The sequence below is a fragment of the Leptosomus discolor genome, chromosome 3 (genome assembly GCF_034619465.1).
Source record: "Leptosomus discolor isolate bLepDis1 chromosome 3, bLepDis1.hap2, whole genome shotgun sequence".
Lineage (NCBI taxonomy): Eukaryota > Metazoa > Chordata > Aves > Leptosomiformes > Leptosomidae > Leptosomus > Leptosomus discolor.
In genome coordinates, this window is record NC_141393.1 from 82,360,939 (window position 1) to 82,387,696 (window position 26,758).

At 40.7% G+C, this 26,758-nt stretch overlaps 1 protein-coding gene across 1 annotated transcript; it reads right to left on the reverse strand.

Annotated features, from left to right (window-relative positions):
• Nucleotides 1-91: 91 nt before the first annotated feature.
• Nucleotides 92-26,758, reverse strand: LOC104349465 (calcium-activated chloride channel regulator 1). The gene is given in 18 exon segments (XM_086463062.1): nt 92-589; nt 3,307-3,491; nt 10,493-10,792; nt 11,222-11,229; nt 12,113-12,362; nt 13,245-13,414; nt 14,598-14,857; nt 15,021-15,245; nt 16,547-16,653; nt 18,405-18,598; nt 19,693-19,901; nt 21,681-21,908; nt 22,596-22,767; nt 23,494-23,611; nt 24,302-24,352; nt 24,355-24,451; nt 24,672-24,812; nt 26,600-26,758. Coding segments are annotated over 18 exon segments (3,372 nt in total).

The window sequence follows — 26,758 nt, forward strand, 5'->3', positions numbered from 1 at the left end:
GGCCGCTCCGGCCCGTCCCTGTGGGGAACCGCCGGGGGGGGCGGTACCAGGCCCCGCCCGGCGCCGCAGCGGATTGGCCGCTACCGCAACGTCAGCCGCAGAGCCCGGATCGGCCGCTGGAGTGGCGGCAACACCCGCCCCGTTCCCGTTCCCGCCCCGCCGTGAGGGGGCGGCGCGTGCCGCCGGTGAGGGCGGGCACCCCTCCGGGCCCCGGGGCGCGTTCCCGCCTCAGGGAGCCCCCGCCGCTATCGGTGCGCCCCAGGGCCTGCGGCGGGATCCGGAGCGAGGCTGGGCCCGCCCGCCAGCCGAGGAGGGGAAGGAGGGCTCCCCGGGGCCCGTGGCGGCCTTTACCGGGGAGCCCAGCTAGCGCGGCGGGCGGGAAGGGCAGAATCCCCTTGTGAGGGCGGCGGTGGCCCGCCCGGGGCACGTCTGTCCGCCGCCTTAACGCGTGGAAACCCCGCCGTCCCGGGGGGCTGCGGCCCGGCGACACGTTTCCCCCCCACCGCTCCCGTGTCTTGAGTCCACAATTCTGTAAGTCGAATCTTGGCTTCATGAAAAGTAATTTTGGGGTAGGCCGTGAGAATGTAAACTGGGAAAGAATTTTAACGAAGCCGTTCAGAAAAATGCTGTTTATTAAAAGAGCTTGTTTAGGTAAATATCTACTGAGATGCAACTATAAAACAGCACCAAAGCATCACGAAGGGAGAATTTGAAAATACGTTGAGTATAGTGGCAAAACTACACGCCAGCAATCAAACAACTTAGAAGAAAATAGTCTCTCATTTTAATAATTTCCATTATTTTAACATCTCTTAAGCTCGACATGAGTGAACAGTGTGCTGCAGCGGCAAAGCAAGCCAGCAGGGCGCTGGGTTGCCTTAACAAGGGCATCCCCAGCAGAGATAAAGAAGTCGTTATCCCGCTTTACTCAGCGCTGGTCAGACCACACCGTGAGCACTGCATTCAGTTTTGGTCCCCACCATACAAAAAAGATGGGGACAAGCTGGAAAGGGTCCAGAGAAGGGCCACGCAGTTGATCAGAGGACTGGAAGACCTGTCATATGAAGAAAGGCTGAGAAAACTGGGTTTGTTCAGCCTTGAGAAGAGAAGGCTTAGGGGAGACCTTATCACCATGTACCAGTACATAAAGGGTGGCTACCAAGAAGATGGAGACTCCGTTTTTATGAGGAGTCACACGGAAAAGACAAGGGGTAATGGATACAAGTTACTCCTGGGGAGATTCCGATTGGACTCCAGAAGAAGGTTTTTCACCGTGAGGACAGTGAGACATTGGGATAATCTCCCCAGGCAAGTGGTGGATTCCCCTACATTGGACAGTTTTAAGACTCAGCATGACAGGGTGCTGGGCCATATCATTGAAACTATATTTTTACCTGGAAAGGTTGGCTAGATGATCCTTGAGGTCCCTTCCCACCTGGTATTCTATGATTCTATGAAAGGAAAGGACCTTCGACATGGGCTAGCAATTAGAAAACAGATTTGCAGTGTGGCATCGTCGGCAAGAAACTAATATTCCCAGCTCGAAAATGATCCTTGCCGTTAAGTAATTTACATCCTAATAGTAAGGAATGTTTGGCTAAATTTGATAAAGTCAGAGGAAATCCTAGGACATTACAAGAAGAAATGAACTCCAGGAAAAGAAAATAACTGGAACAATCAAAGCAATCTTGCTTACGTGCTGGTCAGATTCCAGGAATTAAAACCAAAACAAAACCCAGGCTGTATAAAGTTCCCGTTGTGCCTTTAGGACCGATAAGGAGAGGGCCTGAAAGCTATTGTGTGTAGCCTTTTGCTTTGCTTGAATACATTTTACCTTTTCCCACTTTTATTGTCTCACTCATACATGGGTGTAAGTGTTTAGATACAAAAACTATATGGCAAGTTTGTTTCCATTTCTTAAAATGGGTTTTACTGACATATGAAGGTCTCACGAGTCTCCCTTGTAATGCTCAGCAAGCACTACACGATCATATAAAAGCTGATTACGATTTCTTGTGGAATCAGTGTAGGATATGTGAAAAGGCAGCAACATCAAAAATTTTAAATTTGCACGCACAGATGCGATTATTTCACTTCACAGCTTTCGTTGGTGCTAAGCATCGGCAGCTCCTGTGGGGGGAGTTCCACAAAAAGACAGAGATGCCCAACAGCTGAGAGCAGCGGAGCCCGACCTTGAGGCAGAAGCACCACCTCAGGTGGAGATGTGCCGTAATAATCCCTTGGGAGAGACTGGGTGGAACTGACAGCAACCAACGTGGTCTCGCTCTTCCCAAAACAACATACTGCTACTTCTTCCCTGAAGCTTGCACCGTGTTGCTGCCCATGATGTGTGAGCCTCACCTGCTGGAGCAGAAAGTGCTGCTTGCTGTGGTATATTGCGTGGCAGCCTTGAAACAACTTTTTCCTTCAGAAGGGGGTTAGATACCTCTCCTTTCTACCATAACCTGGATGGAAGAGGAAGAAGACTCTCATCCTTTAAGCCCCCATAGCTTCAAATCCTCTTGTAGGATTAGAAACCCTGCTTGTGATTGCTGCTTTCCTAAGGAGCCCCAAACAGAACAGTACTGCTACTTAGGAAAATGCCTGAAGTAGACGGTACTTCCACCTTTAGCAGATGGGCTGCTTGGCATGTGTGGGGCATTGGATGTGTTTTTTTCAGTTCTCGCTTTTAACATCCTCTTTTCATGAGTGTTCAAGCAGTCAGAATGCAAGTGAGAGGGAGAAAACAACTCTTCAGGCTAACGGTTACTACACTTCTCTAAGAGGAAGAGCTGTTCTAGTGCATGTTTATAGACCTCATATAAAACTCTAGTTTGGATAATTTTTTCCCCTGTTTTATCCTACAATGTAAAAATAAAGTCAGTAATTGAATCATAACCTGGAACTCCACGCTACCCGAGTTCCACAGTATGTTACTACTTTTAAAACACTACTGAGTTACTCCCCTTCTTGAAATTGTCTTTCTCTGCTCCCTGTAGGCCTATAACGTAGTGTTCAGGACAAACTGGAAATTTTTTTGGCATCCTGGATGGAACAGGCATTCAGGTGTTAACTGCTGAATCGTGGAGATTCCTGTTGCCGTTTTACCACGTGCAGGTTGCCTGCCCTGTCTTTATGGGAAGCTTCAGTACCTGGTTCTAGTAGGAAGTGTGGTCCCTCTGTACAGCTGCTATTCAGTGCCAGAAATATTGTCAGGGATTCGGGTTTGGGATAAACTGATACATCTGGCTGAGGTAAGGAGGGCTGTACCTAGCATGTAGGCTTAGTGACAAACCAGATACTGACCGAGCGAGCTCTGAAGGTATATTCAAAGCCTGTATGGTGTGGAGAGATACCCTCGCTCATCCTGATAAAACCAGCTGCAAACAGCTGAGGAGTCAGCGTATTTACTTCTGCCGCCTGTGCTGGAAGAGCAGCATCTTCTTTCAGAAGGGTAGGGTAGACAGCAGGGATGGCCACTTGTAAAGGTACTGAAGTAGAAGCCGCAAGAGAATCTACAGAACCACAGAAATTGAAGCATGCCATGACCTCTCATCTCTGACGATTAAGAAGATGGTGGGTGACCAAAGCACCAGCAGGTATGGCGAACACCGTCCTTTTGCCTACTGCCTGAGCTTCAGCCTTGCTTATAATGTGTGGAAAAAGAAGAAATAACCTTTTACAGCGTTGTATTGTTGGATGTCAACAGAAGCTGGAGCTTCCCTGCCTATGGTCAGAAGCAGAGTTTACGCAGAGAAGTTCAATACTGTTACTTGGTAATAATTTGAGTGAGGGCTTTGAGGATTTCTGATTAAGATTTCCTGAAGTGGAAGACAAATAAGCCCAATGGTTAGAACTGCTGAAGTTCTAGCCCTTTACCTGTCTCTCTAGACCACTCCATTTGTCTACCTAAATCTTGATGATGTAGCTGTAAAGGTTTGCAGCCGAGTATTGCATTTGGACACACTGCAAAACAGGGCAAGAATAACGGTTGAATAACTAGATGCTGCAGCGCAGTCGCTGTTACTAACTCCATACTAAGTTTGCTTCTGTGTCAGGCTTATCTGTGAAGAAATTAACCTTAAAGTTTTATTTCTTGCCATTAGACTTTTCTTGAAAAGCTTGATGAAAATCAAAAGCATTGGAAGTGTCTGGAACCGGCCATTTTTTAAGGTTACTTTGCAGAAACATTGTAGGTTTAGCACAGTTTAATGTGGTTCAGAATGGCTCCATAGATAATGTCAATTTTTTTTTTGACCTTGCCATTAAGGTGTGTTTTAATTTTAAGGAATGTGATTGTCCTAAAATACTTGAATTTTAAAGCAATCCGTTGAATACCACTTACTGATATCTACTGTATCCATTCGGAGTGCTTCCAGTGTTCTTTCCCTGATGCTAATGAGTCTTGGACCATATCCTTAAAGACTTACTTACAAAACAAACCCCAAACCAACCAACCAAAAGTATATTAATATAAAGGTTGATAGTACAACTAAGAAGACAGAATACTTTTATGTAAAGTATAATAGCTTCTAACTAAAATGCTTCTAAGCTGACTCCCAGGACTGCTTTCTGACTTTATGGGAAGGTAGTGTTTAAACCAAAGGCTTTGGAGTCAAAGATTTGACCAAGAGAACCCAAAAATGCCTCCATAAGTCAGTTTATACCTCTGTGAAAACATGGTAAAATAAATAAACACATTTTGGTAACGTGTAATCCAAGTAATGTAATAATAGTAATTCCTGTTGGAATTCATATGTGTTTATAACACAGTGAGTTATATGGATCACGTCTTGTGTCACTGTGTGCATAGACACGATTCCCCTTCCCACTCATGATTGTCTAACCGCAGCATATATTTGCGTAAACCAGCTGTTTTATGAATATTTATGTATTTATGTTGTCTTTTAATGCAGTTAAACAGCGGGAAATGAAGAGTTCTGGCAAACCAGTTACAACTCTGCAGAACTCCAACTAATACTTTGAAGAACAGCAGCAACCCTGGAACCGGATTTTCGAAACAGGTGTGCGTGAAAATCTGAAGGTAAATTTGATGTAACATTTATTAATGTAGTGAAAAGACATATAAAAAAAAAGGAGCAGAATGTGTCATTTTAAATAAACATTATTAAATTATACCTTGATTTAAGAGTCAAAGCTTGTTTTACTAAAACAGGTAAGGGCGTTTGTATGGGAGCCTATAGCTTTGGTGCCAACATGAACAACTGTGAGCTTAGCTTGATAATAACTGGGCAAAGATTATAAAACCAGTAGTGCCAGCTGCCTGGCCTGTGGACAATCAGGCTTTCATGAAAAATCTGGGGACTGGATTTGACAGCACCAGAAAGCAGCTGTTCTCAACAGCGCGCTTCCGCTCGGCAACTACAGCTATCTGAGTGAGAATTAATGCTCCTTTTCACATTTGTGCACTCCTCCACTGATCCTGACGGCAGCTGTTGCTGCGCTTCCCCTGAACACTTTAAACTGGAGTTGTACTGGGGCTGTGTGCGGCGACTGCCAAAACATTCAGTAGGTAAAAGCGCTGAAATTCCAGGGAACTGGACTAGGTAAGTCACGTGCTGTTCTTGTGATCTTTGTCCTTTCAGTATCATACTGCCCGGAGCTATAGTGGGTTAGTCTGATACCTAGGCAGGATAATAATTTGGTCCCACACCCCAGCTGTCTGTCCCAGAAGAAGCTGTCTGTCTTGTACTTGGAGGAAGGTTGTATGGACAATTCTATAGGCTGTAGCTGGCCCCTGTGGAAATAAAAACGTTTCGGGGTTTCTTGCTTTTACTGTGCAGAGATAGTTTAATGACTGGAGTGATATTTGCAGCTCTGCCGCTTCCCTGCTGATGACTGTGAGAAAGTCACTTGGTCAGACGGGACTACAGTTTCTCCACATGTGACATAGCAATAATTAAACTTCTCCGTGGAACACCGTGAGGTCTGTGTAGCAAGCTGGAAGCTGGGATTATTTTAAGAGCATTGGGATGACCATGTTGAGAACAAGGTTTATACGGCTTTGACTTCAGCTATCGCATCTTTTCTACCTCGTCTGAACTGGCACGTGGCAGTTGTGTCAGCAACTGGGACCCCAGCCCACGTACTGTTCGTGTAAATGTAATCATTGACGTCAGCCAAACAGTCTTACCCCATCGGTTTGCACTTGCTTGTCAGGAAGCATGAAAGAGTAGATTTTGTCCATCTTTTACGGAGATGTTTGCGGGAAGTGCTCAATCCTGCGTTACTTGAACCGAGTTCTTCAGAATTTCTGCTACAGACAGAGCTCAGTAAACTGAAGCTTTTAATTCAAATAAATAATCTTCATGCTCCTGTAGCGAGAGCCAGCCATAAGTACTAAACTCAACCTTCCACTATGCATTTTTTATTGTATTTTTAAATCTGCATTTGTACTAAGGTCAGAACATCCCAGAGAGAGATGCTTTGATCTAAACCGATTTTGGGAACATTTGGGGAAACCGGAGGTGTTGTAGGAGCCCACTAGATGTCAGTGCTGCCACACCATGGACTACTGCAGCTCCGCCGGCTGGGCGGGTAGGGTTGGGTGTCTTCGGAGTAATGGATGAGTTGTCTTGGAGCATGGAGATTGGCAATATAAGGCCTGTCATCTTTTTATATAACTCTAGGAAACAGTTGCAGGAACAGTGCTGCAACCCGTTTATCCTCATTGTACGATGTAGTTCCTGCCAAACAATTTGATTGCGTCAGAAATACTTTAGGGAATAAGAAGCACATCGGAAGCAAACAAAAGGAAGTATTTCTGTGTAAATGGACATTCAGTGACCTAAAAAATATTACAGGGAACTGATATCAGCAAATAACGCATTGATTTCTGACTCCTTTCTCCAAAGGAGTGTCTCTCCTCTAAAATGTGACAGCTATTCTGGCCTTGATATCGTGGAGTAATTGCTAGAGGTGGCTTGGAAATCAAACTTCTGTTAAAGGTACATCGTTGTTCGCACATTAAGGAAAGGTACAAAAGCAGAGTGCAGCGGGTACGCAAGGAATCCATTCCCCAGGAGTTCCCCAGGCACCCTTAGGTGTTGGCAACATCAGGGGAGCTTGATGTGCTGACTCTGAGAGAGACACGGCACGGAGGGCAGAGCGGAGTGAAGGCACCGTGGCCAGGCTCTGAGGTATCACCACTAGGATGGGAACTTGATGGTACTACAGAACTGATAAGCTGCATATTTGCTATCCTGGGCCAACACTCCGTCGTTTTTTGACAAAGTACCATCGTTTGGGTGAACTCTGCTCGTTATAACCTCATTATAATACCAAAGCACACCTCCATCCCAAAAGCTGCCTCCCTTCAAGGTGCGACCACCCCTCACTGAGCCTGCGCTCTGAATTTCTCTAGTCTGTACCTTTAAAAGCAAAGCGAGAGAATTTTCTACTGATTTTTCACTTTCCAGGAGTCACTCAAGCTCCACCTGAAAAGTGAAAAATCGTATCAAAATAGCTTAAGAGAGAAGGATGTTAGGGAAGATGCCATCGATGACAAGTCACAGACCACCTTAGACTTTTGGGATCCGTCAACGGGCTGAGCCTCTCTTGCCCTCGTAGGGATGCCTTTGGGTAAGGCTTGAACACATGGTTACACCAAGTGCTCCGCGGGAAACTCCGAAATCTCCATAGAGCTGCTGTTATAACTTGGTGTGTTTTGTAGCCAGGCTGGGTCATTCTTATCTGAAACTTGCCCGGGCTTTGCAGACAGTGAATTTATCACCGGCAATCCAAAGAACTTGTGTATCTGTTGCTGCTCCGATAAGCTGCACTGTCATTAATCCGGCCGTGTGAGCTCTCGTGAACGCCACCACGCTCCTACGTGTGGCTGTGACAGTTTTGTCAAGCGCCGCTAGACTGACGGTGCGGTGACTCCGTAATCATGATAGTTCAGTTGTCAATCTAGCTGTGTGAGCTGTCAATCACCTCTAGGCTGATCTTGGCTGCGACCAGACTCATAGAGCCGAATTGGGCATCACTCAGACCCCAAGCCCAGCCGCCCGCAGCCCCTCTGATATCTGAGGACAAGCTGGTCGCAAGGGGGTTTATTTTCTGCCGAATTCCTTTGCCCTTTAACGCAACAGTTACGAACTGAAATGATGACATTTATTACTGCTTGGGGAAAAAGAATTTTAGATCTGAAAACACACCAAGGTTCATTAAGAGATGGCATTATGTAGAAGTACAGAAACCCACAACAAATGGGAAACATAGATAAAGAAAAAGCAGAACGCGCGGAAAGTATAGAAATAGGAGAGGAAAGGCAGAGAAATTCCATTAAAATATTAAAAAGTTGGTGCTGTTAAAATGTAAAAGATAAGGTAAAACAAAGGGCAAAATTTGATGTTGCAGATATAAAGACAGAGAGGAGAACTTCAGATGATTATTCAACATTTGCATAAATTTGTTGGTGTGTGCAGGAAAACCACAGAATCATAGAACAGCCCAGGCTGGAAGTGACCTCAGAAGATCACCTGATCCAGCCTTCTGTGGAAAAGAGAGCCCAGATGAGATTACCTAGCACCCTGTCCAGTTGCATTTTGAAAATCTCCAGTGATGGGGACTCTACCATGTCCCTGGGGAGGTTGTTGCAGTGATTGATTGTTCTCACTGTAAAAAAATCCTTTCTTGTATCAAGATGACCCTTCTCCTAGTGTGACTGGTACCCATCACCCCTTGTCTGCTCCATGTGGCTCCCAGTGAAGAGAGCGCCTCGATCTGCTCGTAGCCACCCTTTAAGTATTGGCACACTGTGATGGGGTGCCCCTCTGAGAACTTCCCTTCTCCAGGGAGAAGAGACCCAACTCCTTCAGTCCTTCCTCATAGGGCAGGTTCTCCAGCCCTTTGACCATCTTCATGACCCTCCTGTTGGACCCTCTCCAGCATGTCCACATCCTTTATGAATTGTGGGGACAGGAACTGGACACAGCACTCCAGGAGCAGCTTGACACGCGCTGAGTGGGATGGCCACATTTCCATCTCTGCTAGCAAGGCCCCTGCAGATGCAGCCCAGGCTCCTTTGTGGCTGCAGCAGCGCACCGCTGGCTCACGTTCAGCTCATTGCCCACCAGGACCCGCTCAGCAAGGCAGCTCCTCAGCCACAGCACCCAGCCTGAGCTGGGCTCTTTGGTCACGTCGTCCCAGGACTTTGCACTTCTCTTTGTCCAACTTCATAGGGTTCTTGCTAGCCCACTCCTCCAGGTCTCTGTGAGATAGCTCTTCCTTCTGACATACCCACCTCACCCCCCAGCTTAGCATCAGCAGCAAACTTGGTGAGGGTGCATGTTGTATTGCGTCATGGTATGTTATATTATAAAAATGGTATATTGGTTCTGAAGTGTAATTCCCACTACCATAAATTGCATTATCAAACTCATAAATGAAAATACTCATGTTTACTAGACATAGTATATTTGCTGGGTAGTGCTAGACTGTGAATGATAATCTGACTGTTGAATTTATAATTTTTTTGTTGTTATTGTACATTTTTCCCAGTTTTTGTAAGGCAGAGGTAAAAAGGACTTGTCCATGTAAGAAGTCTGAAGCATTCTTGTTTGAGCCAGTGGTTAATTTGCTAGTCAGCAACCTGAGAGTCGTGCAGCTCACCCTTCTCCCTGTACCCCCACGCTCCTTCTCCATTAGCAGCTTTTAAATTACCTCGTGTTATTTAAAGGCTTATTCTGGCTCCAAATTGATAGCTTTGTTTAGTCTCCACCTAGGAACATTTACCATGTGCTCATTTACATATACTCGTTCTGGAAGTCTTTATCTACTCAACTCTTCTCCACACCTATAGATGTGCATACTGAAACATTTTTGGAAAAATAAACAGCCTGGAGGTACATATTTTTTGTTCTCGGCTCACTAAGCCTGACTAAAAACATGTGAAAGACACATAGGAAGTCATCACCCTACTTGAAGATTTTTCTGATCATTTTCCACCTTACCTTACCTGATTGTTATGTGGAGAATAAAAGTAAGGAAAGTATCATATTCCTTTGCCTTCTTTATTTAAGAAACGAAAGCACACTACATCAGAAAAATCTGGCCACAGAAGAGTTAAGTGTTTTTATCACATAGAACAAAATGACAGCACACATAGACTTTACTGTATTTCTGAGTACGTGCTTGCATGCTTAACATCTAATCAGTGTACATGTACTTGAATATAAGGCACAGTTTTGAAAATCTACATCTATAAACCTACCAAAAAAGACAAATACCTCTGTTTAAAATCAGTGCACTTATTTTTTTTACATGCAGAAATACCTCTTTCCTTACTTTGAACTTGTGTAGCACAAATTGCAGTCAGTTCCCCCTATTTTCTATTTTATTTTATGTATGCTTTCACAGTGTTTCAGTATCTAGTCTTCCTTTTTTGTTTTTGTAAAACACAGAGTTGAACACACAACAGTACAGACAACTGCTCCACACACAGCTACTATTGCCACTATTACTGTACTGTTAGCACCACCATCGTTGCCATCATAATCGAAAGGCACAGATGCTTTTGGAGGAATGAATGATGTGGCTTGTGCTATATTAGACACCTCTGAAATCAAGTTGGTGTCATCAATGGCACGTATAGCAAAGTAGAATATGGTGTCATTTTCTATTATGAAATTTTCTGGTTTAATTTTAAACGATTCTTCTCTACCAGCCTCCTTAGGTATGAGATTAGAGGAATTCACAGAAGTAGCACGATCAAAGTGATTTCTTAGGTCCAGAAGATTTTCACTGCTTTTTATTATGTAGTGATCAGCTAGGGAAAAAAGAACGCATGTCAACAACAAATGAATATAGATATTTTAACATCCCTGCTTGTGGAGAGAGTCTGGAGACGTTTTGTAAAAAAATGTGCTGATGACTCCTGTTTTACCACTGACTATTGCTCAGTATGGAGGGTTGGCAAGTTTGCTTTTAAACCTTGAGTTGCAGTGTCAAAGGTCTATTGTTGCTGAGTCTTGGAACTCCTTCTTTTCAATTAAAAATCGAAATTGAATCTGCCTTAAAAATCTTGTTTCACCAACACTCTTAGCTTTGTGCAGACCAGTGCAAAATGTAGCTGAATGAGAAACTGTGCCGTCCAAATATAAACATAAGGTGAAATGGCAATTAAAATATAGGTGTAGATAGCAGGGACGGGCCTTGCATCTGATCTGTGCTCTCTCTCTCAACATGAGGTTCTGACAGCAAAAACTGTGAAAGACACAAAACGATTCTCCCCTTTGTAATCAAAGAACTGGTAGTTCCGTTGCTATAAATGTGTTTGGTTAATTTTGTGAGGGTTCTGCTGTTTCTATTTCAAGTCTGTAGCTTTTCAAGACTGTCCCCTCTTCTTCCTCTCTTCCTCTTCTGAATATCTTTTCCTCTTTAGATAGTAGAGAGATGTACATGATATGCCCAGCTCCAAACCAGTGCAGGACCTGCTAGCTTAAACTATAATGCAGTAACTGACAACTTTAGCGATAAAAGTTTTTAGATAGGCAGTTGCTAAATAGCAATAAAAGAAGTTGAGAATTTTTTTAATTTGAGGGTTTTTTTTCCTTGTGTGTCTGGTTATTAAACTTTTTAGATAAGTGTAAGATTTTAATCTGAAACTGTAATCTGCATGACTGTAGATTGTATATTTTAAGATACAATCTCTGGTTTATGCAAGGACGGACTTGTACCTTTCATCTGGAATTAGGTTTCATTTATCCTGTACAATAACCTGGAAATGAGTATTTTGGATAGAAGGTTACTGCATCTCTGTAGTCCATTTCCATCTTTGTCAATAGACTCAAGCTTTGTATTGGCCATGGGGGCTGATTTATTTATTTATTTTTTTATTATGCACAGACATGGGCTAAGTCTTGTTGCCAAAGTCTCTAATGGTTGTACTATAATTTTATTTATTTAATTTCTTTATAATATTCCTTATTTTGGTTTGGGTTTTTTTTTTAACATGAAAAATGAAGAATTAAAACAGGCATCATGCAACAGGGTAACTTTCTGTTTGGTTACATTTTCAGGTGGGAAAGATGTGGGTGGTTGTCCTCAGCCTATGTCCTTCCAGATAAAAATATCAACCTCATCTCACAAAAATATAGTGTCTGACTCCCCTTTTCCATTGTCAAAGTCACCTCCTGGAGCTGTCCAAGACAAGACTATTGCTTTGTTTTCCATACGGGCATGAAGGTCTGTAATTTTACAGGGTGGATAAATAGGAGCAGAACGTCCTCCGGTATTGTCTACAAAAGAACTTGTTGCAATTCTGCTGAACCTTCCCAGCTCGACTTGGATTTCTTTATCAGCAAATTCAGGTCTCGGTGCATTCATATATATTTTACCTGTTTAAAACATTTTTCAACTTTCATCATGCCCAAACTCTGAATTGCATTTTCTTTTTTTTTTTTAATTACCTCTTCCCATCCTATAAGTTTCCTCTAACTTAGTCAAATTTAGTGGAAAGTTAGTGAGGTAAAGACAGAAAACAAGGTGATCTCAGGGTTCTCAGCATAAAATCTAGGGAACCCAAAAAGCTGATAAAGTCTGAAATGTGTGAAAATTGGAAATGATGCAACCAGTAAAGCAGGTTACAGATGTTGGTGAGCCGTGGCTGCCATAAGGTAGTTCTATCCATCTCTTCACCCATATTGCAGGCCTTAAAAGAGTTTCAGTTGTATAGGCTATGCTTTGTGAGTTTTTTTAGAGAATTTTTACATTGATTTTTCTAAATTTCACTGTGTTTAGGTGTGAGAATATTACATTGCAACAGCTAATATTTTTTTCAGCTTTAAGATGAAAGAGTATGAAAAAGCAATCTCAAATGCTAAGTTTTCTAGCAGCATTAGTTTTATATTAACGCTGCATGCTGATTTTATTTACCCCAAATCACCATTTTAAAGTCTCAAGAAGAATTACAGACTTGAAATTCCTGTAGAGAGATGCTGAAATACAGATTCTGAGCAATATTTATCTGTCCCATGGCTGTAAGAGAAAATAATTTTTATATTAAAGACAAGATTTTATGCTATTCCCATACATAGGAAACAGTAGTTGAAGCTGGTTTGTTTTGTTTGGGTTTTTTTTTGTAGTGAAAATGGTAGATGGAACTTCTTTTAAGATGAAATGCAATTTTTGTGAATCTAAATGATCCCATTTGCTAAACCTTTACACCCCCCTATATATAAATCATGCAAAGAATTGTCTGTTTCACAAGCACTCTTTACCATTTTCTCTGTAGCCTGGTATATACAAGGCTCGATTTCGCTTGAGGCCAAGTCTGGTGGTTGTATCTCTGCCATGGGCACTCACTTTTAGACTGTATCTTCCAGTGCCTCGTAAAGAAATAAAGTACCTTGAGTAGACTCCATCATCCTTCACCATGTCAGCACCTTGGTAAGGAATTACTGAGAATTAATATCTCAAACAAGATACCTGCTGGTGGACAAGGTCATTTTTGCTATTCATACATAAACATAAAACCTGAACATTGCTATGCAGAAAACCTGGCAGTGTTTTTGTAGTGTGGACGTCTTTAAAAACCAGGAGTGGTCCCACGAACGACAACCTGAGTTTCAGATGTATTGTGTTAAAAAGAACCATTTTGCATTAACACCTTTAACTAGGTAAATCTTGTGTTACTATATGGAACAACCAAGTTAATACTCATTGGCCATCTACTACATAGAGCACCTTTAAATTAGAAAACTGTCATAATTTAACCTTTGGCCAGGAATTCATCAGGACAGGATTCCTTCTCTTTAAGCGAACTTTTGCAATTGGACCTGACTGGCTGCAGTAGAAGATCTGCTGGTGGCATCCAAGCAAACTGTTTTAAAGCCTGGCAGCAATGTAAAAAAACCTCATGGGTTCAGAATATAGGAGATGTTTAAGAAACACAGGATAACACATTGAAATCTTACGATGTTTTTAAGTACAGCAATGTGAAAGCAAGGACAGAATGAGGAGACACTGCTGGCTACTAATGAACTTGAAAAGCTCCAAGTCTACAGAGAGCAAAGGAAGAGGAGAGATGAAAAGGGATTGAGGGATGCCGAATGCCAGGAATGTCTTGCTATTGCTGTAACAGAGTATTCTTGAAAAGAATAATAATGCACCTATTTAACACAGAAAAGAGATAAAGCTAACGTTCGGTGAGCTAAGGTTAGGACTGTATTCCAGCTTTATAGAATGTGAGCTGGACTAATGAAACAGCTTGTTTTCTTTTTACCTTGCCTCTTGAGGGCAGATGATTACATGAAGCACACTTCCAGAAAGTAGATACGAGCAATGAACACTCTACCATGCACAGTTCTTCTGCTTTCACCCTCAGTAACAGCAGAGGAAAGAAAGCAGAACAATTCTTCAGGAAAAGGCCGATGTCTTTGTTTTCCTCACCGAGAAAAAAAACTTTGTAGCTTACTTCAGTCCTAAAGCAGTAGGGTTCTCTGCCTTCCTTTTTATTTTTTTCCTGATTTAGGTCATAGCCACAACTCAGTCAGTGATAAATCTGAGGGGAGCATGCAGACTTGGATTCCAAAATGCATAAATGCAAAGTTTTTACCATGTACACGGAATCGCCATTATCAAGGAGCTCGAGGGTTACTGCTGCAGCACCATCCTTCTCTATGGTGGCTATCACAGTGGCACCAAGAACGGGCAAAAACCCTTGGCTGACCTCTGCGTAAAGAACAGCGGGTTCGAATCTGTTTGCGCTCTTCCCGCGAACGGCAACGCTCGCCGGAGGGACATCAGGACGTGCTGGTCGAGACGCAGCTGTTACTGATACAGCTTGAGCTGCTGTATGAACGTTTTTAATACAAAACTGCCAATCGCCCGCCTGCAAAAACAGATATAAAAATATAAAAAACTAGTGGAAAAGCTTCATGTTCTAATAGGGACATTGTTTCCCTTACGTGATAGAAAATTAATTAAAGAAAAGCTACATGCTGGTCTATAGGGAATGTTAATTCAGAAAGTAAAAGAAAATGTTCAGTCTTTACCTCTGCAGTGCCACTTAATCTGAGTCTAGCTGTCTTCAGGTTTGAATTATCGATTGTAAAGTCTGAGCTTCTGTCTTCTTTTCCTTTGGGGTCCCTCAGGAAAAAAAATGGCTGAGACAGACTCCATGCAATGCTGAAGAAAGTGTCATTTCCCACAGTTTTGTCAACAGGCAGAGTAGCGTTCATCCATTCAGAATGCTGAACAACTAGCTCTTTGCTTTCAAGCTGTTGTTAGAGAAATAAAATTTGTGTTATTGCTATTTAGTAAAGAAGCTTTTAACATATTTTCAGAGTGATTCTTCATCGGTCGCACAATATTGTATCCTTTCATTGCTGCCTCAAAAGGGATGAGTCTTGGAGGAAAGAATTTAAAAGCATTTATGCCTTTTGGAAGCTAGCATGAAAAAAGGTCTCTGTTTACTTATTTATCACTCACAGTTATATAGAGAAGATGGCAGGCTTTCTAGTTCTGCTGTCTCTACCTACAGGAAAATGAAGAGCCATTTGGCACAGCTATTGAATGAAGTAAACCCCCAGATTCACTTTATGAAATGGCTGCTTGCACAGTAATATTGATTTTAAGTGTAAAATTATGATAAACAGTGTAAGCTACAGTAAGTCCTTCATTTCTGTATCTAAACTATTTATCTGCTCATCTGAATACAGCCAGTAAGCTGTATTTCCACTGCGGTTTGTCTGTCTCAAAATCCTGGGAGAGAGAGAAAGAAAATGGCTCCACATATGACTGTAAGGCTTATGAGTAATGACAGAGACAGGAATAACAACAGAACAGAGCAGAATATATGGAAGAGAGAAGTAATATTTTCTTTATTCAAATAATTTTGTGTAATTTCCTCACTCCTATGAACAATAAAGTCCGCAATTAGAAAATAGCCTGTTACAATCTTAATTTGTATAGAAAAGTCCATTAAAGGCAATTTAACAACTCAAAAAATCCCAGACCTGTTTTTCAAATCTACATTGACTGCTGCTTATAATCTAGCTATCTTCGCAAGTGGTATATTTTAGATAAAACATAGGACTGGATCTGTGTTAAAATATTAACAAAGTGAGGAATAAGTTGCTAAATTCTAATTAACAATTGACCTAGATGGAAAGTCTAAAAGTTTATACGTTAAAATGGTACATATGGCTTAGGAGAGAAGCTGTATTTTTAATTGTGTCTTTGTTACTTAAGTTAGACTGTTAAAATGCTCTAAAAGATAATGTCTCATCTAAGAGTGAACAAAACATCCTGGGGGATTTCTGCTTGGTTTTTTCTCTCCAAGTCTCTTGGATTTTGACAATTATCAGAAACAATTTTCTTGATTTTGTGAAATCAAGAATTATATAAATTACGTAAATTAAGTATTTATTTCATCACAGTGAAATGTAGATCACTAAAAAATTGACTTACTCCTATTTCCAAACTGAGCCACTGACAATTATGATCATTTATGCCTAAATTCATTCAATTACTGATCAACTAAAAGCACAGGAGGAAAAAGAAGTGTTGAAATTCAGACCTGAATAGATTGTTCAGAGATATCTCCGCTTCCTGATGTAATTGCACTGAATGTCCCAGTTAATTTATTGGGGACGGCTCCATCTACAGCATAAAGCATTAAACCTCCTGGAAGACAAGAGCAAAAGAATTAGAAATACTACTTTTTACTCTGAAATTGCTAAATTTTATGTGACTTTTGGTGCTGAATGTTCTATTGAGGCAGCCAATTTGTTATGAAATCAAAAAAGAAGTGTATCTTTTTATTAATGTGTTAATGCATGTGTTGGTAAATTCTGGCTTGTGTGATCAAGTAATTTTATCTCTTATCGGCAAAGTTTGCAAAAAAATCACTCCCTGCAGTGCATCATCAAGTACAGCATTTTTAGACTTTCCCTAGTACTTTTGGAGCCACATATTATCCCTTCAGTGAAATTCTGCTCTGAAAATACCTTTGTAGAAAAGTCACAGTGGCTTTCCGTGGGTTTTGTCTCTTAAAATCCAGATTGTCTTTATTTCCAAATGTGAAGTTGAGATCTCTTTGCATGGATACTAAATTTGAGCAGCTCCAGTCCGTTGGAGGTTCTCATACTCAGTGCAGGTCTGTTAACGAATTCGTTGTGACTAAGGCTTCATCCTGCTCTGCTGAAGCACCTGCACTTCATGCCTTTGCTGCAATTCTCTCTCAAGCTGGGGCCATGCATGCCAGACACAAACTGAGCCATCGCTCTGCTCCTAGTGCACGGGTCACTGGAACCCCAGAGTTGGGGAAGGACTCCTGGGTGGTGCTGGGCCCTGGGGTGCCTGCTTGGGCTGTGCAGAGGCTGCCCACAGCTCCTCCCAACCACCCAACGCCTCGCGCCCCGTGCCCCAGGCACAGACCGACACAAGGCGGGCAGGTTACAGCAGGTTATGGCTCCGTCTCGTGAGAGAACGCGTGGGGTCATATGAGCTGGAGGAGGTGTTAGCTCAGAGATCCATCCACATCTTTGGAAAATCGAGTTTTCTTTCTAAGCAGGAAGGCCTGCTGGTTGAAGACTACATGCTGAAGGTCCATCTGGGTTCTTTCTGGCTCACAAATCATTCTTAAATTCTCCACAAGTGGAATTTAAACGACAAATTCTGTCTTAAAATACAGGCCAGAACAGAATGGAACTCTGGTCTCTCCCATAGTCACGTTGACCTAATGTTGAAGAGTGTATGAGGGCATTCCAAGTTATTTAAATTGCTAAACCAAGTGGATTATAGTCTAAAAATGCACAGCATGTGCATCTCTCAAGTAAGAATATTTATTCACCGTACTTATTTGGAGTCAGCTTGCTTTCTAGATCAACGCAAGAAGCTTTCGTTCTTCCATGGCATTTGCAGGTGCTGTAGCGTGAAGCAACACACCTATGGACAGTTTTTAAATGGTTGTTTTCAAACTCATCCTGTAGCTCCAGCCAGCTGACAGCTATGGTTGCTCATGACAAGGGTAGTCACTGCCTTTACAATGTCCTAGCCAGTGCACTTCAGCCACAACAGTTGGAGAAATTTCTTCTTCTTTATGTAATAAAAAATGCTTATAAGCGAAAGCATATAGAGGGTTCTAGTCATTGCCAGAAATAAAATTCTAGATATTTCTTTTTATGTTATATGACAGTATCATGACTAAATCTCCTTAGTAATAGGGTATTGTCATGTTATTGCATTTTTTAATTCAAGACAGCTCTTAAGTCTACGGATCTAAAGAGTTCTGCTTGTTTGCATCAAAAAAGCCTGTCATGAAAACCAAATTTCTTTAAAATTAAATTTGTTTTAAATGCCTTAAATTTCTTTTTTCCAGACCAGTGAATTGCCATGAACATGCATGCCAGAAAAAGTACATTTAGAATATTTACCTGTTAGTTTTGAAAATGATTCTAATTCTTTGTCTGCCGATGGCCCCAGTGCAATGGTGTGAATTTTTGCCCCACTGTGTTTCACCAAATCAAGGCAAGCTGCTTTACCTGAGTCCTCTCCATCTGTCAGTAACACAATTTCTGAACCGTATGTGGTATTCATTTTATCTGCAATTAAGTGCATCAAGAAAAGAGTTCATGATATAAGCAGCAGAATAAATTTTAAATACTAGTTTATCCCAGAGCACAGTCAATGTATGCTTTTAGAGCTGTTAACTTCAAATATAAGACAAATTTATTCTTTAATAAGTGTTTGAATTTTTATTTAACACTAAAACGATTATAATATTAATTATTGCAATTGATATTGCAAGATTTAATTGCCAAGATTTAGTAAGTATTCGATTATAAATAATGCATGTTCAATATATATTTTCCTAGGAAAGGAACCCGTCCCAAGTGGAGGATGTTGGAAGCATTCTGCCCATATATGCTTTGCTGGTTCAGGGACTGGATCTTTAAGGGCATCATATTAAAAACTTACGTCCACCATCTGGAACTGCTCTTTATTCAAGAGTAGAAAAGGACAGATTTCTGTTGGAGGCTGGACTCTGAGGTAACTGAAGGTGGGGCAGAAAGGGGTAGGGAGCAACCAAGGGGGAGGCCTCTGTCCTGGCTGTTCCATCCCCGTCTGGTTGCCAGTCGTCCTCCTGATGGCCCCTGTCCTGAGCCTCCTCTCTGCCCTGGACTCTCGGCTACCTCAGCAGTCTCATCCTTCTCTGTACAATTTCTCTCTTTCTTCCTTTGTCCTACACGTTGCTTTCAGTTTTGCATCTGAATTAGGTGACATCTTCTGAGACTTCAGACTGCCAGCCCAAGGAAGTAAAACAGACAAATAATAATGTATACCCATCACTGTTTCCCAATGTCATGATTTGTATGTGGTTTCACAATTTTAGGGGCTTGATTCATGACTAGTGAACTGTGGGAATTATTCCAAAATTTAGACCATTCTTGTAGTTGTTCATTTTGGAATTTGATCTTATTTTTCAATATCCTTTTTGAAGCATGGACACCACATCTGGCCTGTTTTCTGATAATATTGTTTCTAATGCCAAATAGTTTCTCTACCAATTTTTCTCCTGGTAGATTCAAGAAACATATTCTCTTTCTTAACTCTACCACTGCGCAGGAAGTCCATGTTCAAGCATGTTTCTCGCTTCTTCCTCATTTTCCATACATGCCAGGAGATATTTCCACATTATACTTTACCTTCAGTCCTTTACATATGCCTGAGCAGATATTGGTTCCTCCACTTGGAAATGTAGGCAGACTTTGAACAAGTTTTTGGCGTACTGTGACATTGGTTATTTGTTGCAAAGGTGCTTTTTCAGATGCATCAGATTGAAACGTGACAATTCCAACCCAGGAATCAATTTCAAAACAGTGGAGCAGAAATACCTCTGCAGCGCTACGGAGATGTCCGATGTGGTTGTTCTGTATGTGAAAAAAACCAGTATCCCTAGAATGCAATCTCTTCTGAAAAGCTATGACCGTGAACACGATGTAGGAATTTTTGACGTTGATCAAGTTGTAATTAAAAATTGAAAACTATCTGCAGTAAGGAAACTCATATGTAAGCTCAGTTCTAGAAGAGAGGAGCTGTAAACCATGTTCTGGTATTGTGAAAGTGCAGCAATCTGCAGCTTCCAGGAAAGATGTCACCAGGCAAATCTCATCTTCTGATGTTATGATTTCACTCCTAATCAAGATGTTTGCCACTTGTTTTTTTTTGATAGTGTGGTGGCAACACAAAAGGACAACACCTACAATGCCTGAGGAGTAGATTAGTCTAGAAACTAAATATTTTGAAAGCATAAATAATATTAAAGTAAACATATGGCTATTTTAAATGCAAATATTCAAAGGGATTACTGAAAAAAAGTTATATTTGAAAACACCTCTGGAGCTAGCTGGTCCAAAATTTATGTAATAATTATCTTCATTTTGTTTTTCAGTATTACATGACGATTTACGTACTGATCTGATAAAATGTACTATGATTGGCAGACAACTGTATTATAAAAAATAATATCATTTATTTCAATTGCAGATCTTTGCTGAAGATCAGTCTCAAGAACAGCTCTGGACTCAAACAGCATGTCTGGAAATAGGTCTGTTGATGGAGCACTATGGGAGAATCCCACAATTATATGTATGCCACAACTAAAGAGTTGGAGCATATACTGCTTTATGCTTCCTCATGTATATTTTGGTTTAAGGTATGACTGTCAAATAGTTAAGAATATTTCTCAACACGTTTGAGCGTTTTGAATAGCCATCTTTAGATGAATAATCTTATTTTTAGGCTTGAATTCCTGTGAGAAATGAAAACACTGAACTTGCAGTATTTTCAATAAGAGAGTAATGGTCATTGGCTCACTGCTCAACTGTGGAAGAGGTAAGTTACAGATAAAAAAATGCACTGTGTCATCAAAAGTTTATATAGGCGGATTTTTAAAAGCTGTTGGAGTACGCATAGAGGTTTGAAGTCTGTTACTAAATCATGAGATAGCTGCCTTACCTATCCAGATAATCTTTAATCTTTTTACAGATGATCACATCACTTACAGCTTTATAAAATTATTGGGATATTTATGCAAATAAGCACATATTCAGGGTCATTTACTAAAACTTGCATCTACAAACAAGTTTAGTATCTCATACCACAAGAAGTTGTGAAAAAATAAACCTATGCAAAATTTTACGTGGAAAAAAAAAAGAAAAATAACCTCAGCCTCGTTAATATGATGTAACATTATGCCAGCTCACATTCTTCATTCCAAAGAGCAATATTGTAATGAGAAAAGAACATCTAATTTATTGATGTGTTGTGACCTACATATTTACTTTAAATTTTAGCATCATTCAAAATGAAAATACAATATGAAACTCTGTCTATGATGCATTTTCTGCTTGGAAGAAATACAATGGCTTTGTCATTCTAGGTCTGGAAAAAAGGAAGGACAGTATATAAAATTGAGATTTTACAAGGAAAAAAAGACCAAATTTGGCCTACCACTCTCAGTATTTTTAACTGAAATCTTGTAGGAATTCCTAAATAAAATGACCAAGGAGAGTAAGAGTATTCCTTTTTTTTTTCCTCTAAAATAATCAAGTTAATTACAGAATTGACTGATTTTCTTTTATTTTGTAACTTTTTTCCTGTTTCTTACAATTTTTGCTAAAAATTGCTTATAAAATGCATATTCTTACCATTGACATGCTCCCAGAAACGTCCAGTACTAATATGACTGTTCTGTCTCGGGTCTGCAGTAGCTCGAAGGTAGTCTCAGAGGGGGGTGCAGAAGCATTTAAAACAGCTGAGTTGCGAAAATCATCGGATTCCATAATCACTTCCCACGTGCTTTTGTGGTTGCACATCTTATTCTGCATATTTGGAGCCTCAGTGTTGTGATTGTTTTTATCACAAAATTCAGCAACCTAAAAAGTCAGATCGAAGCTGATAATAATTCTGAACCCAACAGTACCAGCACAAGAAAATAGCTCATCAAAATACAAAACTTTTGGTGGGGGAACAGGACAAATGGAGGTGTTCTTCTCCAGTAAATGTGCTCTGCGCCATGGTGCCTGGCCAGCCAGGATCTCAGAAGAGGCAAGCAAAAAAAGTGCATGTTGTGATATGCAGAAACAAAGCTTTCAGTCTGTGAGCACTGAGATCCTTGGAGTGATGGATTCCTGGAGGTCCTCCTAGATATAAGCCTGCTAACATAGATACTGTGGCTGAACAGCATGGAGGTCAGCATAAGTCAGCAGCCTGAATGATTAATGAAGTTCTTGGGTTAAGCTGATGGTCTTGGACCAGTTCCTCTAAGTTTTCTTGAGTGCAATAATGAAACATGCAAAAGATACAAAGTCAAGACTTTGAGAGAAGAAGGAAATAATCTTTCAGACCTCTCAGGATGTCCAAGGCGTTCTGCTGAGGGAAGACCACGACCCACTGTTGTGGGTTAACAGATAAGCATGGTGCTTATCTGCCCATCATCCATATTCTTTGAAATACAAAGTAATTAAAGAAACACATGACTGATCATTCTCCCCAATAAAAATAACTGTCGAGACCCCAAATGTTACTAAACTCTCAGTCCAGAAAGGCACAGTAATACTTACAGAAGGTATGAATTGCATATGCATAACAGAACATGAGATACTTTGTCGTATATCTGGAATAAACACGCATCCTTTTTCGTATAGTTGACCATCATATCTACAGCTTCTTGGCTTACACTTCTCTCCACTGCAGTCTTGGAAAACAGGTATACCAGTTACACCAGCTGGACAGCTGAGGCAAGAGAAGAGAGGCAGAGCTGGTTAAGAACCCCTAGATAGTCTGTGACTGGTGGTTTATTTGAAATTTGGCTGCCCAAAGCCAAATTGCTGTTGACACAGCACTGTACTAGACACTGCACAAGTACATAGGTCGGCTGTCTCTGTGCCTGGCAGGGTCCTCAAGCTAATCTAGAAATAGGCAAAATCATAAACCACTTGCGGTCTTTTGTGATCTTCCTCGTGATAATTATATGCTACGCAGGAAAGAGGTTCTGCTAGTAGTTGCAGTACAAAAGACTGTATTGGTATGCCTGAGCTAGGAAAAAAGGCAAGCCTGAACTAATTCTCTACATCCATGCAGTTATTGTCCCTCTTTGTAGAAACTGTTTAAAAATCACAGTGGTTTCAGGAGGCAATTACAGCGTCGTTAACTGCTCTTTAAGAAAATCATGTTAAATAAGTACAAAACAAATGCTGGCTGAAGTCTGCAGTCGCACACAGAACGGAAGATTATCCAGCCTGTTCTCCTGAACCTCTTACAAAACAGCACCGAGGGCAGCTGTGGTTTCCTGGGCTGCAGAGCAGGCAAGGGATGTTGCTGACTAAGCATCTTTTACCGAACAGGTCGTGGACACTCTACAAAGTACAACCTCAGCACAGACGACGAGAGTATGGAAAGTGTTATTGAAATGTTTAAACCTGTGTAATGTAAAAGCAGAAATACGAAAAAACCCCCCACCTTGTTGCTTCAACACTTGCTGCTTCAGAATTTCTAGACACGTAAAAAGGCACGTCACTACTATATTCATCAAACACCCCCCACCGATAGTGAGCCCATTCATGGACAAAAACTCGACCTGTTGAAAAACAAGAGCAGATGCACTTGTTTTTCAACAAACTGTTTGAAAAGCTACTCAGTGTTTTACTTGGACATTTTAACCATTTAAAAGAATTCTTCTCTGACATAATACAGGAAAATTGTGAAATATTTAAGCAATTGGGATAATAACTTTTCCTTGAGGTAACACTAGGAAGGCATCAGTTTAGCAACCAGGACTAGAATTTTTATCTGTATTTGACTCTCTGAGACGTATTTGAGTATCTGAGAAATGCAGGATCTGTTCTAGAGGCTTTCTTCCAAGTTTGCAAAAATCTCCTAAGGAAATTCAAGTTTTGTGAGGTTTCTGTCCCACAAAGCAGCAAACCTTACTTTTTTCTGACACAGTGTAGTATAAAATCAGATACACAAACACTGGATAGTTTCTTTCACAAGTGGTCATAAAAGGAAGGCTACTGCTAACGGCTGTAGTTAAGTGCAGAGGAATAACCATTTAAGGTTTTCAAAGGGATGAACAACTTCTGGATCCGGTGTTTGAATATTTAACTTCACAGGTTAATATTTCACAGGTATTTACTACTTCTGAAAAATATGTCTCTCAAAGTTTTTTTCATTTTAGGAAGCGAATTAAAGTACCCAAATTCATTAACCTCTGAGAAAAAAATCTTGGCCATTTTGTATGGGCAATTAACTTAAATAGTAGTAGTACCTTTTTCTCCATAAACTTTAATCAAATTGTCATCTAAGAGGAAGTTAGGGTGAAATGGATGTACTGCCCTTTCTCCTCACATCCTCCATAGTGTAAGGTATAAGGATCGTCACCATGTTTCACATAAGGGTCTGCTATGATGACATCTGCCTGAAAAAGTAAGACCAAAGTTATGCTTGACATGGGAGAAGAGTTAGGTATTCTTGTTGAATAAATTCAATCCTGCATTTTTTTTTATCCTACACACACTCAACACTTTTGAGCAAGAACTTCCAGGATTAGTCCTAGATTTTGCTGTGATTCATCATGTAGCCTCACCAGTCTAGCTTTTCCTTGCTGTTCTAATCATAAAGGGTTCTCTAAATCATACCTTATCATACGATTCTGTTTTTAATCTTGAATAGTTGCTCTTTTTCTTCCATGTTTTAGGAATTATAATTTTTACAGACTTGAAGAAAAATCAATGTTTGGTAGTTTCAAACAAGTAATTAGAAGCATTTTTAATCATGTTCTAGGGAATGAAAGAAAATAAAATATTAATATCAGTATTAATATTAAAAATCTGACTGTATGTGCATTGAATAATTTAGCCTTACCAAGAAACAGCAGTACAATAGGTTAGAACTGAGTACATAACACAAGACTAAGAAATTATTGCAATCTTCGCTAAGAAAGGAATAAACAAAGAAGCCAAGGACTAAGCTGTAATTCTTGGAACCTCTCACCAGTTTTATAATCCTGCTCTTAATTAGAGGCTGTGATAAAATTCACACTCTAGCCTTCATATGAGATGAAAACTACTAAATACAAGGATTTTACCTTTAAATTAATACTGGCCTGACAGCAAGTGTGGGCAAGATTCAACATTGCACCTGCTTTTCATTTATCTAATGTCAAAATTCTTCTGTCAAATTCGCTGTTTCTCATTTCTTCTTATTTGTATTATGGCTACTACATGCTAGTCATGCTCTTTTACCACCTCTCATGGAGCAGAGGCATCAGAAAAAGCATTGCCTTTGTTTATTTTTCTCTGCACTAACAACTAGGTGTTTAGTGGGGAAAAAAAAAAACAAAGAGGAAGGAGGGAACTAAAATCTGTCACGTAGACTTTTCCTAAACTAAGAACCTAAACTGTGTCAGCAGCTTTGGAATCCAATATCTACGTTGCATGTACATAAAATTCAGCTGAAGGAGATTTCTTGAAGAGATTCAGTCCCAGGACTGAGAGTGATGGTGTTGACCCACGAGAAGCTGAGCAGCAATTGTGCCACTTCAGCTGTCCTCGTGCAGCTCCTTGCCTGCTCTGCAGGTAGAACAGAGCAGTTTTAACTCATTCAAGGGAACAGGAGGAATGGTGTAAGAGCAAGTTCTCATAAGGGCAGCTATAATGTCAATTTAATATGTGGTAGATACCTCACAGTAACAGTAACCATCACTTGTAGGCTTCCACCCTAAAAACTGCTCAGTGTTTGCCCCTTACTGACGGAGTGATCCAAACTCTACTTATTGATCGAAAAGGGGACAGTCACTGGCTGATGGTAAAAAGTAAATTATCAGATCTGCTTTTACATCACGTAAACCTCTTCTCACAAGGTTAAAGAAATCTGGAATTGTTAAAAATTTTATGGTATCCTTCATACTTGATCTTACAGATTACATGGGACTGAGCTAATCCTCTATCAGGGTCTAGCAGGCATTAGACCTGTTGCAGAACCTCAGCATTTCTCAGAAGTGTCCTGTTCAGCAGGTTTTCTCTGAAATGATTTGACCTTGTAGAAAACAATTTCTTTGCTTTGAGACATGGCCAGCATCCTGTTCTAGGGGAATTTATCCCTTGAGACATCTATGTGGATTGGAATAAAGGTTAAGCCCAGAAATGACACTAAAACTAGATATTTTTTTTTAATTTACAATTTTTAAAAGAACATTATGCGACATACTAGCTAATGACAGGGAGTATTATAATCAATGGCTATTAAACAAGCATTCGCAGGACATTCTTTCACGTAAACATAATTCGCAAAGCGACTTAAAGGAATTTCAGTCTGCTCCCAACAGAGATACTACAGCATTGTCTAAAGGAATTAGTGCTTGCTTAGTAGCAACAACAGATGTCAAGGCAAATTAGAGATTACTAGTTTAGTAACTATGGGATTAATCCATGATAATTCAAAACAGCAAGAAGAAAACCCCCCGTTGACAAGAATGGGAGCTGGACCTGATTCGTGCTAATTTCCAAGCAGGAAAGTCAAGTTGCAACTACCGAGAAACAAGGCTTGTAAATGCAAATGTTCTTACCATCGTGTTCAGGATGGTGTTGGCATCTTCTGGCACCTGGGGATTAATTGCAACAACCAAATCCTCATAGCCATTCTTATTTAGCCATACCATAGAACCTTTTGCCACATGCAGGGGCTGCAACGACAGCAAAAATATCAAGCTCCTCATCACCCCCAT